This window comes from Chamaea fasciata, unplaced genomic scaffold (genome assembly GCF_029207755.1).
Source record: "Chamaea fasciata isolate MVZ Bird 193981 ecotype frontalis unplaced genomic scaffold, bChaFas1.0.hap1 SCAF_16, whole genome shotgun sequence".
NCBI lineage: Eukaryota > Metazoa > Chordata > Aves > Passeriformes > Sylviidae > Chamaea > Chamaea fasciata.
The window spans coordinates 1386767-1400860 of record NW_027094101.1 but is presented as its reverse complement, the minus strand read 5'-3'; the positions used below and the strand labels follow the sequence as shown (position 1 = coordinate 1400860).

The window sequence follows — 14094 nt, the reverse complement described above, 5'->3', positions numbered from 1 at the left end:
TTGACTCAGTAGAGAGTATTTTGGGATTTCATATTTGGTACTTGGCTTAAGCCATTAATTAAATGTTTGAAAAGGGGCTTTTACCTGGGTATGGTGCCAAAAGCAACAAAGTGAGGGAGAAGTCCTAGTTACACTCAGTTTTGATCTTCACACCATCTAGTGAAACACAAATTAACGAAACAAAAAATAAAGACTAAAAGGAATCCCACTGGTTTTCTACCCTTCTAAGTGAATTTATGACACAGGTAGTCCTAGAGGAGGACTGGTACATACAACCAAGATAGGTACCCAGAAAGAAACGCCTTCATGTTTTGCTAGTATTTTTCAGTATGTAATTTGTACTCCTTGTACAGCTATACTCTTTATAAATATACTTGGTATATTTATAAGGTTTTTGTTAAAGACTTGTAACCCGTGTGAATTAGGAATTTATAGAAACAACTGGAAAGCTCACCATTTTCTACTTAATGGTTTCAACACTAATTTCATTTGGAGTGTCTGGACTGCAGAAGGTTTTTTATATCCAGTTTATGAGGGTAGAGCTCACTTACGGTGTTTCTAGTAAATACTTAATTCAAGAGAAGTTACTGCTTTGTTTTGCAGTCTTTGTTATTTCTGAATTTTTATGGGTTAGTTACAGTAATGCTTCTTTATGTTAATGTCAAACAATACAGCAGCACTCAAATACAAAGTACTGAGCAAATACTGTCAGTTTTCTCCGAATGTAAACCATTTGTATGGTTATGGGAATTATAAGTCTTCCAATGTGAATCAAGCCCTAAATACTTCTCTCTACATCTGCAGAGAGTTTTAACCAACTTTCTTTGCTTCTATGAATAACAGAGTGTAATTTGTGATTTCTTCTGGAATCAGATCTTCCCTCCTCTGCCAGACGTTCCACCCTTCCTCTGTTCTGCCAGTTAAACCATTTGATGACTCTTTTACCAGGTCCTGCATCAGAAGCCCAATTTTAAAAACTTGTCATGCAGAACTGGTAAAAGAGTAAAGTGGAGTCTCATGGAAGGGGGGAAATGGAGGTGGTGAGAAGCTGCTCTGGCCCACAGTCCATCTCTGCTGTCCTGGGAACGCTGTGGGCAGGAGCACTGTGGGAATGTGGAGCCAGCCCTGCTGTTGGACATGGGGCATGGGTAAAATGTGGGGCTGCAGAGTAAACACACTCACGGGAGACCCTTGGACACAGTTCTGCACCTGCTGTTCCTCAAGTGAGGGTGGTGCAGAGAATTCCACAGCGTGCCCCGTCTGCCAGAGGCATCAGGAGCAGACTTTGGAAAGCCTAAGCCAAGCCTTGTGCTGGCTGGCTGAGGAACGTGCTCAGGGAAAGGTTGTCAAGGATGGAAGAAATACAGAGCATTTCTGAGTTGAGGTGATTTAGTGATACATGGAGGATAGAAAAAATAGAGAATTCAGGAATAGAAATCAGGAAAGTGGCTATTGAAGTCATCTGGGGAAAAAATAACTATTGTCTGACTCTGGAGAAAGAACAATGAAAATAAACCAAGAGAAAAAACTCCTTGGCTACAGTATTTCTATCTGACCAGATTATATTTAATACCTTGTTTTCATCAGATAATCAGAGTTTTCCAACAGAGTTTCTAATAAAGCATTGTAGTATCTTTTTTTAAATGTTTTGAGTGCTGCTCAAACTACAAGAACTACAAGAAAGTAGATGTGTGACAGCTGCGAAGTGCAGAAATTTGTAATGTACTGTAAACAATTTTATGTTGCCATTTCTTATTTATTTTTAAGCAAGAGCTTTGTATGGAATGAAATATTGGAACACAATAGTTTAACAGATAAGACTTCTTTGAAACTGGCCTTAGGCAACATAAACTCTCCTGACCCAGAGTTTCTGCCCTATTAGTCTTTAGCTAATTTCAGTAGGGAAAACGGAATTCAAGTTCATTTTAGCTTTGGAGATCGTGAGAAATTGGTTCTTAAAGCGCTGAGGGCATGGACTGTGGATTATAGCATTAAACTGTTTAGAACATCAGAGTTTTCAGGCACCATACTAATAACATACTTTTTCTGATTATTTTAGACCGTGGGTGTTGATCTGGAGATTAAGCTACATCACTTACAGTCTTGGATCTGTATTTATAAAGAAGCAATAAGTGATACTGCTTCCTGTGGTCTTACCCTTTTCCTTGTCAGAAGAAATGTGTTTGATTTGAAAAGTAAAAATTTTGCTTTTGTTTAGTGAAGAGTGTAATTTTGTCTTTAACAAATTATTTATTATGCTGTTAGTCATTGTGGTTTGTTGTGGGATTTTTCTTCCTAAAGGTCTGCTTAACTGCACGGAATTCATTCTTTCAGTCTGCATCCTTGTTTCTATTTTAAAAAACCCACTTTAATTCTTGGGAAGATGCTGTGAGGTGTAAATCTAGTACAAGTGATACAATTGCATTCAGGCTGTGACCTTTTGTCACTGCTGTATAAAAAATGAGGCCACGTAACACAATGTGGGATTTGAAGTAAGAAACAGGAAAGAGTGTTGTCGATGAACTCTAAGCACTTGGTGTAAATCAGGTAAAGAATGCACAGTAAATAGCTGCTGTTTAAGATGTACCACAAGTCGATTTTTATATTTTTTTAAATTAAAGATTAATCTGTCACCTTCTAGGTTTTCCTTTTGTCCGTTAGCAGATTAAATATTAAAAGTTTCATTTTCAGAAGTTGGTAGCAACAAGTTGACTGGTTTCCATGGGAGCTAATTCAGGTTACTGTTTGCATTGTTGATACCTCAAAGTCTCTGTGTTGGTCCGAGGCAAAGTGCAGCAAAAGGTTTGTGAGAGAGAGAGATTTTCTCAGCTGTCCTAAGGTTGTGACTAGGGACTGCTTAACTGAGGACCTTCTCCACATGTCACTGAATTTCAGCTCAGACATAATCATGCTGATTTTTGCAAGATCCCCTAAATTGAAGTTGCTCATAATCTCTAATTATGCTTACATTATTTTGAATCAATGTCTAATTAGCACTTAGTTTCTTGCTGAATGCAAATAGTATGTTAAATTCTGTCCGATAGAAGGAGTTGATTGTATTTTTAAAGAGGGCACTAGATTTTACAATAATAAAACTTTGCTAATCTCTGTAAAGTGTGTAGATAAGAAAAGAAGCAAAGTATAGATTTTTCAAGCAATCTCTTCTCCTGGAAATGGTCGTGCAGTGTTCAGTCCCACTTCTGACAGGAGGTAGAAAGCAGCACATTCAACAGGAAGCAGTCCTGCAGTTCCTTCCTCTTTGATTTGAATCCTTGTGCTTTCCTTGCTTTGTTCAATTCAAGGGCTTGGTTTGCAGGCAGTAAAATAAACAGACTAGCACCTGCAGCTTAGTCATAAATGGGAACATCTTGCAGTATCCAAGCAAACAATGAAATCATGGAGTCGTCTGACTTTTCCTGAAATGCCTTAAGAGCTTTACCAACATTCATTTTTAAGATGCAGCATTATTTTGGCTATCAAAAGTCTCTTAACACGTAGAGGAATTGGGAAAGATTACGATCCTATTTATTGATAAAAGTTACTAATTATTGTCTGAGCTATCAAATGCATTTATAATACCAAAACAAAGACTTGGCTTGTGATTTTTTCCTGTGTTGGCAACTTCAATTACATAATTAGATTCTTCTGGCTACACCTTATGTTTGCTGGCCACAGAAAATCATGGAGCACGTGGGGTCTTACCAATTCCTTCCACAAAGTTCTGTCACAGACCAGAAGAACTGAACTTGCTTTTGGGCAGATTAATCTGAGTTGGTCTCACAGTTACTCCAACACTACTGCAAAGCATTTCATTTTAAAACTGAAATGAAGAACTTTGGAATTTTTGTTAATTGGAATTCTAGTAAGTTGCATCTGTAGTCATATATCACTATGTTTCATTGTTAAAAAAATATTTAAGTATGTAGACACTTAATGAGGGTGAGAAATTAGAAGCATCATTTGTTTTCACACCACGCTAATGCAGATAGCTTTCTTTGGTTGTTTGGTTTGTTTCTTTGCTGTGCTAAGTTTAGGTGTAAAGCTGACCTTGTGTTGCTTTGTAAACTCAGCCTAAATGTATTTGTTTCCAATGTTAATGTCAGCTTTTTAAATTAGAGTATTAAAGGAAGTGTAGAGTATTGACAATCATCATCTTCACAGACTGGAAAATAGGAAGGTCATGTTTAGATTTTTCTGACCATTTGCACACAATGTATTTCCATATACAGTAACATCTAAACAAGATACTACTTCATGTTTTGCCTATATAATTTTAAGTATTTTTATGAAGCTCTTTATTTTAATAGAACTAGTGAGGATATGTGCTCTCATAGCTTTGTATTTATTTAATCAAGTGGTACCAGCTGAACTACTTAACATTGCCTTAAGAGGAGCATTGTGCATTAAGAATATCTACAGAAAAGATGAGATTAAATCAAATTATGTCTGCTCAAATGGTGATTAAAAGTAAAAAGTTGTTGAGGACTGTGCCTGAAGTCCTTCACTCGCAACAAGTTATGGGACAACATTTTCTGCCCTTCAGGTATTGTGGCCAGAATTCTGGTTGCTGCTGAGTGCTCAGGCAGCAGCTCTTAGGGAAGGTGGACTTAGTTGTAGGTGAAATATTTAAATCATCATCCTCTTGTGATTCCGAGTTTTCAGCACAAATCTTTATGAACTCTGCTGCAAACACTGCAAGTTAACACAGCGTAGCTTCTGCTTGTGAGGCATTGTGTCGGTAAGGTGAATTGGAAGCTGTCCTGGGTTATCAGGATGGGTTAATGGGTGTTTGCTTCCATGCCTGGTCTCAAAGAGCTCTCCAGAGGTGGGCACCCTCTCGCAGGGTGGAATAGCAGAGCACTTCGGACTCTCCTTTAAAATGGGGTTGCTGACTGTGTGTTACCTTTAAGAGGCAGCTAATTGTAGACTTGACTTTTTGTTCGGTCCCTCAGACCGATTTATTGATTTTGGTGCACAATGCAGAGTTTCACAACTGTTTCTTAAAGGAAGATGATGGATTTGAACGGGTTTATATAATCAGTAAACTATTTAAACATCACTTTCATCTGAAGGTACGGGTTTTGTTTCAGCGATGAATGTTGTGCATATTGAACCTTTGCTTGCTTTACTTACAATATTTGTAAGAAGTTTAGCATTTTGAATAAATGCTATTATAATTTTAAAACCCTTGAAATATGAACACAGAAGATAGTTGTAATATTTACAACTACTTTAAACATTTGTGTGAGACCTTAAGGTATTTAAACACTAAGCTTTCCAACATTGCTATGAGGTAGAGTCTTTCCAGTGAAGGTTTATGTGTAGCCCAGATTTCACCACCTCTTGTTTGAACAGGTTAGTTTGAGAAGGCAGTAATGTGAGAATAGATAAATCATCTCTATGGCCCTACACAGCGACAGGGTAGGCTTTAGTTTCTCCACACTTTAATGGAGCTGTGGGAGGCTGCCTTTATTCCTCACAGCCCCACACTGCCAGGTAATTCATTTGCACTTAGCAGGGCACGGTTCCCGTTACCAATTACTGTAATTTTTTTTTCCTGCCTGGAGGTAGCAGTGGAGGGGATATGTCATCAAGGATTCTCCTGACTCATCCCCAGCCTCTGTCCAGTTACAAGCAATTCTCTACACATCACCTTCTTTATGAAGTGCATTTGCCACTGTGGCTTATCCTGCATAGCAAAAGATGCAGAAGTGTTAGATGCATTTCTGGAGGTCTTTTGGTGTCTGTTCAGTGGTATTAATTTAGCTAGAGCAGACAGTTACAAAAATTTAATCTCAGTTCTTTAATAAAAGTGGACGTTTTTCTGCACTATTGAGCACCCCAGTCCAGGAGGAGTCTGCTCCTGGAAGAAACATGTTATTCCAGGTACTGGAACAGTGAGAAGCGTGACAGAACCTCAGTTTTGTCAGGTACTTCTGCACACTGTTTTTAAAAGAAATGAATAGTAATAGTGAGTTTTTCATAATGCATAATCCAAGGTGATTACTCATGGTTAGTCAGCTGCTGCTATTTCTCATCTTTTTCTGCTTTTGTATAATTACCTTCATAAAAATAGCTCTATGATTTAAGTCCTTGTTGCCCTGTATTTGACCACAAGACTCAATTAATGAAGTTTATCGACGATGCGTTTTACCAGGAAGATTGCAGTTTTTCTTTCACTCTGATGATGAAATGTCAGTTTTCATGTCCCAGGTCAGCTGCTGCAGGAAGATGGTGTCTGTAGGAAGGGTGTCAGCACAGCAGAGGTGAGGCTTGATGGAGGCTCCTGCCCCCACAGCCCTCGCTGCGTTTCTGCGCTCCGGCAGCTGCTGCGGCTGGGCCCAGAGGAGCACAGCTTCTCTTCCGTGTTGCTCCAGGAGCTGGTGGAGGTGCAGACTGCAGCCAAGCCCACGATTTGGTTTTTGTATTTCTCTTTACCCCTTGCTGATAGGCAGCATGTGGAGAGGAGCCATCCTTTAAAACCCTGTGTCTCTTCCTCTCCGCGGAGTGGGTGTTCCATCCCCAGGGCTTGTCTCCGGGAAGTGGCTCCCGGAGCTCCAGTTCCCGGATTGTTCAGTGAGCTCAGCGTTCCCGACTACTTTGTTTATGTTCGAGCCTGTGTGTGTTGATCCGTGGAAGAAAGGAGGGGCTGAGCATTCCAAGGGTCTGACCACTGGGCTGAAGTAGTCTGTGGCCTAGGAAGGAGGTTTGCTGTAGGCTTGTGTAGGCACCGGTAGGGTCGGCTGCGTTCTGAAAGCACAGTCCTTGCCCTTCTTCATGAGAGGGGAAGGGGAATTGCCAAGTCAGTCTCAGAGTGTGACTTCTCACATTCCCTCAGGTACAAATCATTAATGCCCACTGCTCAAACAGAAGGAATATTTACAACTGTAACAGCCCCCAAAGTGCTTATTGGCCTCAATGTCAGAAATCATTGCTCCCACTGCACAGATCTCCAAGCCTTTCCAGGCCCTGACAGGGAGACTAAAAAGCTTCAATGCAATGGCCTGCCTTGGCAGCTGTTGGTTAACCTGCTGGATCTCACACTTACAAAGGATCGTTTTTAGTGTTTTCTGATGCATTGAAGAAAAAGGTACATTTTACATTTCGAGTATTCTCTCCACTAAAGATTCTGGTCTATTACAAACTGCTAGAGTTTTAAATTTTACTGAATTTTATAAATGGAGAAGCTGAGTGCTCATGTTCACACCATGATTCTGTAAATCCTGGAGCTGGTACTGCTAACATCTGACGACTTTAATTCAGTTCAATACTGTACTGGGTACAGTGACCCAGGTTCCTTGCAGGTGTGAGTGAGCAGTTAACATCAGCCAGTTGACTTGGCCAAAGCTTGAATGCATTGTCTTGAACCGTTATTTTCCAGCAGATTACTAAAATAAAAGCTGATTTACTACTGAAGTGTCATCCCAGTTTCAGAGCTTGTGCCAAAAAAAATACCAGTTCTGGTGTCTCAAGTAGCAGGGAAATATGTATTTCCCCCCCTTAGAAGATTTTTCCAAGGAAATACATTTTGTCTTTTGAAGATAAAATGTTTAAAAATAAAAGGAGCGTTTGTCTTCAGCAGTTAAGAAGATAGCAACCACCTACAATCTGTGAGAACACTTACATAAGGTTCATACATTGTACAGGAGTTCTGGTTTGCCAGTGCTGGAACACTGTTCCTATGTACTTGTCAGGGAAATGTGAACTGAAGCCTCCTAGCAGTGCTGGTGCAGATTCTATTTTGATAATGTATTCTAAAGGCTAAGTAGGAAAATAATTTTTTCTAGTTTTCACTTTACTACTATTGAACATTTTGCTGAATTCCATGTTAAGACAAAAAAAAAAAAAACAAACAAACAAACAAAAAAAACCCACAAAAAAAAAAACCCCAAACCAGCTACCTGTAATAATTGAGGACTGTTGGAACAATTGAGTAATTTTATTTTTAGTTTCTGGAAATCAATTGGTATTATGCTTTACGAGCTCATAAGCAGAGATGGTTTTCATACCTAGCAGAGCAATGGCTCACGCAACTTTAACTTGAGGTGTCTTAGTTTCAGGGAAGGGAGTGGGAACCCCTGGAGGGACAACTGATTTTTGTCAGATCAGTCTGGTATAAAAGGTGCTTTCTTGGATTATGCTAAGTAGAATATTGAAACTTTAATAGAAAGGATATTTTAAAATTGTATTTTTCCTGTACATGTTTTTACTGTTGAGTTTCAGTTATGTTATTAATATACTTTGTGTATAGGTCTGCTTCAATTCAGGGGTTACACATGTAATGGTTGCCATCTGTAAATGCAGATGGCAAATCTGAAATAATTCTTCAGGATTGAGGAGGCTTCAAACAAATGAGAAAGGGGACGCAAATTGTTATCTTTAATATAAGATGGGAGAGTATCATGGGCTTTACATTCTAAATCAGATGTTTCTCAGTTTTGCACATGGTTGCTGGATAAAGTGTTTATTGTACAGGGTTTGATTTTAAACAAGATGAACAAATGTTTCCTACTACTCATTTTCAGGTTTGGACTGTTGATGTACAAACAATTGGTTATATTAGAAACATCAGAATGAAATGGCTTTTGAAGACTGAAAACAGATGGGAGACATTCTGCATATCTTTCGTTGAGTTTTGTGTGAAGTAAATGCTGCTTGCTGGTTGTAGCCTGCACCTGATGACAAGTAAACGACTGAAGCAGTTGTATTCATCTGGAGCAGTTAAAGTGGGTGTGCTAGAAAATGGTAATGGTTTATTATCGTACATGCAGCAGTGTAAAAAGATGTTTACAGAGATGTTTGCAGATGTCTGTTTTCACAATTTATTTCTTTTTGTTGGGAAAGATACTTATAAAAGTTATTTTTAAGTTTCCAAATTAGTTTGTCAATCGATAAGGAAAACCTTATGCCAAAGACAAACTAGTAATTTCATGGATGCCAAGTTCAGGAGTTGTCTTCAAAAAGTTGAACAGCTGAATGAATTCTTTATTAGATTCTAATAGAACAAGAGATAAGAATCATATTAATTGTTTAGATTTTATTATTGCAAGTCTTCAATTTGCCATCTTTATAATACTTTTTAGAAGTTCTGTTCGTTGATTCAGTAAGGAGCTGTAAGGATCCGAGTGTGTCTAAGCCAGATGTTCATGGTGTAGGTCACTGACTTTTTTTTTCCCCCCTACAAAAAAACCCATGTAAATTTTGGGTGGGGATGTGTGTTTTCCTTTTTGGGGAAGGTTAAGAGGATTTGTTGTTCTTAGCTTAGAAATATTTCTGTAGTCTGATACAGCGGTAGTCCATTAGCAATAATGAAAAGAAATGAGAGCAAAACGTAATTCGAGATATGAGTAAAAAATTTGAGGAATTTAGACTTTCTGGGAATTCTAGAGTGTCTTTTGTTCAAAGATTATGTAGCAGCATAGCCGTAGGATTGTTCTAGTGTTAAAGGTTCGTTTGAGAACATACCTGGGTTTTTAGCAGCCTATCTAAAAGATTTAGGAAAAGGGAAGTGCAATATCTGGGACTTTACTGTGAATTGGAGAGTTTAAAATTAGGGTTAGAGTTCTGCACTGGAGAACTTTGGATTTAGAGGTTTCCCAATGATGACATTTATGTACTGTATGAAACCACAGTGAAAATGGGGACCTGAGAGTCATGATCAGCAGGCAAAGAAATTCTGTGTGAAGAGGGTGGGCAAAGCATTCACAGTGAGGTTACCCAGAGGCGGTGAAATCAGCTGCTTCGGAGGTTTTCACAAGCTGACAAGGCAAGTTCCTGAGAGCTGGTAGTCCCATGGGACGGGGGGATGGACTGCATGACCTCCAGAAGGTCCCTCCCAACCTGATCTGTTAATGTTCATAAAGCCATAGATCAGGCACATTTTGTGTGGGAAGTCAAACTTGTTTTGAGTTGTGCTGCTGTGCTGCAATCAACATCATTTAATTGCATGCTGTGCTCTCAGTTGGATCTGGACAATAAACCCACATTTCTCTACATTCCTGAAACAAAATTTAAGAGATGGATGGACGCGTTACCAATTCCACAGTGCATTGTAGAAATGGTGAAAGTCAAGCTGGTTTCATGCAAAGCATGATGTTTGCTTCTCTGTCATGGGAAAAAATTAGTCAAAGCTAATCTGCAGCATAACAAATGCGAAGCCTTTTGTATAAGAAGGTGTTTCTATTAATTTCATCTGGTTTGAAAGCATGAATACAGCTCACGTGGTTTAATCTCTTTGAAAAGTGACTCCAAGGCAACCCATAACTAGTAAATTGTGGATAAAACGCTGTGAATATGAACAGATAAGCAGTGAAATTTTTACTTAAATTCTGCTCTGAAGAGATCTGCTTGGTTAATAATGTACTTAATTTGTATGGGTGAGTGGGAGTTGGAGGAGAGTGTAATGTCAGGAAATCGAGTGAGAGCTGAGTAAATTATGCTTCTAAAAGCTAAGAACAAAGAAAAAAAATCTTGCATAACAGTAAGTTAATGTGTCTTCATTTAATGTGAAAGCACCAGTTGGTAACTAGGGAAAATAATGAAAAATATGCACTTAACCACGATAATTGTTCTATTTAGGTGCATATCAAGCAGTACTTGCTTATATTTCTTATTTTTCAATTCACACTTTCAGAACATGATTCTCTACCCTTTTGTAGCGTAGGCCATTCTTTGGTGGTCATGATAAATTTTTTGTCATCTTGGTTTTTTGAATATCATGCTAACACTTGAAACATTTTGATACTCATCATTGAAACTTATATTGCGTTTTAAAAATTCTGAATGCACACCCCAACGCATGGTGTTTATACTCAGAATATTTGAAGTTTAAGGCCGAGTAGGGCAAAAAATTATTAAAAAATAATTAAACATTAACAAAAAAATCTCACAATAATACGACATTTCTTCATTTTTGTGGATCTTTCTGAGTGGTTAATCTTTCATATCATTCAAGTTTCCAAGAATCCAGGGATAGCACTTCAATGAAGTCCATATTGATTTATTTCAACTTTAATGACTTGATAGTTCTGTGAGGCATAAAAAGCCTGTGCCAGGAATTCACACTTCTGTCTCTCCTAACTGTAGATTAAGTTCTCCCCTAATGGTAGAAAGGAAGGAAATAGTAAATTGGGACTTTTATTCAACTATTCAATAAGTAGCTAGTGTGCAGTAAAATTAATTTTAACCAATATTCGTGGCCAAAAGCCATCCCTGCTGGAGAGCCTGAGGATTAACTAGTTCTAATGGAGTCCTCTGGTGGTGTGAAGCCCTGAATGAGTCCTGCCGTCGATTTGGGAGCTGAAGGAAAAGCTGTGCAGCGCTTCAAGATGTTAAAAGCCATTTGTATGTTCGCGCAGTGTATGAATTCAGCATTCTGTAGTAGAAGCTGTTGGAAAAAAGGGATGGGGTGGGGGCACGGGAGCTTCTGGACATCCACCATGAGGGTTAACGCTGGGTGACGTTTGTGTCAGTGTCCTGCAGGACACTCTGCACACTTTACACTCTGGTAAATTGCCTCCGAGCCCCTGCCCTGACCCGTAATATTTTCCCCAACCCGGCATATTAGCGGGAAATGAGTAGGTAGCGTCCAGAACTCTGGGGCCGAATTTTGCGTGCGAAGGAGCTGCCCGAAGCCCAGAGGTGAGGGCGGAGCGGTGTGCGCAGCGTCTGCCGGTGCTGCCGGAGCAGAGAGTGACCGCGGGCGCGTTGTTTCCGCAGAGCGCCGAGGGCAGCGCACGATGGAGCCGGCGGACGGCGAGGACGAGCCCGGGCCCCCGGCGCGCCTGGCGCCCAGCCCGCACAGCGAGGCCGTGGCGCACGAACTGCGGGAGCTGTCGCTGCAGCCCAGCCCCTGCCTGCCGCCGCTCACCGAGCGCAAGAATGGTGAGTGACGGACGGACCGAGGGACGGAGGGAGGGACCGACCGCGGGGACCGTCCGCGCCCGCCACGCCCCGGGCTGCGCGGTGGGGGAAAGGCTGTGCTGGAGCTTCAGCCGCCAGCGCGCATCCCGGCCGCCCTGGGACACGCCGCGGGCTTCAGGAGATCTTCAAGTCGGTTTAAAACGACCCTGGTGTACGCTGCGAGTGTTGATGGAATGTTTTTCAGGGTCGTATTGTTGTCAGACAAAAAGGGATCATTTTCAACAATGGGGGGTGGTTGGTTTTTTTGTTGTTTTTTTTTTTTTTTCCCCTGCATAAATAATAGATAATTAATGTTTTGAGTTCTATCTAAAATGCTTTTGGAAAATTTGGGGTTTTTTCTTCATTTCCTGTAAAACCGAAATGGATGAGGTGGGTATCTTGTGTCCTGTCAGACCTCCAGAGCAGCCGAACTATTGTTCATCTATAAGTTCAAATTAGGTAATTTTGGTTAATTTGGTTAGAAACTTTTTTTTTGTAGAAATGATGAAAATCAGAAGAAAATTTGTAGAAGTGAACTTTGAACTTGATGGATTCTAATTAAAAGTAATTTTAATAATGTAATATTTTTACTTTTTACCAAAAAGTGGATATTTGCAAGAGTATTTTAGCGTGTCACTCTTTTATAAAGTCTGTAAGCATAAGAGATTGCAGTTCACAGAAATACAGTGGCACTTAGAAAATTCTGAAATGTTTAGGGGTATTTTTTGGTAGGATATTTTTATGCAGGAAGCATGATGCTTACTGTGAGCTTTGGTAGTGATCCTTTAAACCTTTTGTTTACTTGAAGGAGTCTTTTGGCAGCTGTCCAGTATGAGGCTGAACTGTTCTAGTGTTGTTAAGCTGACTTGCACAAGTTAGTACAGAAACGGTGTTTGCAGCTTTTCCAATGTCACTGCAAGGGTAGAAGGCTTCTGCTCTGGTTTGGTTTGTTTACCGTGGAGGTAATCACAGCATGCCTGGTGAGCCAGCAGTCACTGGAGCTGTTACTACCTTCTCATTTTTCACATTTTCCTCCTCTCCCCTGCCCTCTGTCCCAGAGATCCCAGTCACAGAGCAAAGCAGGCGTTCGAGTTTGGGTGGGCAGAGCTCGGTGGGTTTGCTGCAAATTCTCATGGTTAGCTTAAGCCCCAGTGGAATTATTGTCCCTTGAGTTTACAAAGGAACATTTATATGCTGTGCCAGCTCTGTCAAAGAGGTTTTAACTTCCAGCAGAGGATCAATAACAAAACAGTTGGAGTGCATTAGGAGCTTAAGATTTTCTAGTCACTTATTACATGCAGGTATTTACTCCCTGAACAAAGACAAATGGGTAATTTTGGGAGGTGGATGTCGTATGTTGCTCTCCTGGGCCGTCACAATTGTAAGGTTCTCCTATTTCGTGTGAGCTGTGTTCAAGTTCACGGCTGTGGGCAGTACTGTATTGCTAATGAAACTAATTTCAGGTTCTCATTAGTCTGCATCTTTGTGGAGAATGGGTCAGTCCATCCAGTGCATTGATCTGTAAGCCTGTGCCCTGTGTATTGCAGTGGTTTATCGTGCCTCTTCTCTGGGGGCCAACTCTTGCTCCACTTGCTAAAAAGTTTCTATTTCATTGGTTCTGCTCTTCACACTTGTCACCTCCTGGGTGATGACAGAGATGTGTCTGTGGTTGTGGCAGTCTCATGACAGCCAGGCGTGTGCAGCCCCTCTCGTGAGCAGTGGGGCTGCACACATCCATGGAGTTCTGTGTTTGCATCCCTGCCTGAAGGATGCCACGTTGGGTCATGCAGGATGCTGTGTCCTGGGGAAAGGTGACATGGATGAGGCTCTCTGGAAGCAGGAGAGGAGACTGATGCCTGGCTGTTGAGTTGTGCTGTGGTGAAGGAAGGCTGACAAGAGTAGCAGCAGCGTGGCACAGCCCAAGTACCAGTCAGAACAATGTGCTGCCCACACACCGTACCGCGGTTTCACGAGCTGCTGTCTGAGAGCCAGGAGGTGGCAAGGGAGGGAAGGATAGGCTGTCGGCTGCTGACAGCAGGAGGGTGGATGGGAATGATGCTGCCTGCAGCTTTATAACCTGCTGTTTCAGAGCCAAATGATGGGAAGGGACTGCACATGTAGATACCATCAAAAAAAAAGGAAGCAGTGCATGACCAGAGGTTTTTGCATGCTGAATTAGTACTTTTCCAGAAC

At 40.7% G+C, this 14094-nt stretch overlaps 1 protein-coding gene across 3 annotated transcripts in view; it reads left to right on the top strand.

The window, feature by feature from the left end:
- MRTFB (myocardin related transcription factor B) overlaps nucleotides 1-14094 on the top strand; it is a 65590-nt gene that overhangs the window by 4666 nt on the left and 46830 nt on the right. For all 3 annotated transcript variants that reach the window (XM_066198187.1, XM_066198184.1, XM_066198185.1), the window contains exon 3: nucleotides 11719-11883. In XM_066198187.1, the coding sequence (XP_066054284.1) occupies nucleotides 11739-11883 (145 nt within the window). In that variant the 5' untranslated portion in view covers nucleotides 11719-11738. The remainder of the gene's footprint in view (nucleotides 1-11718; nucleotides 11884-14094) is intronic.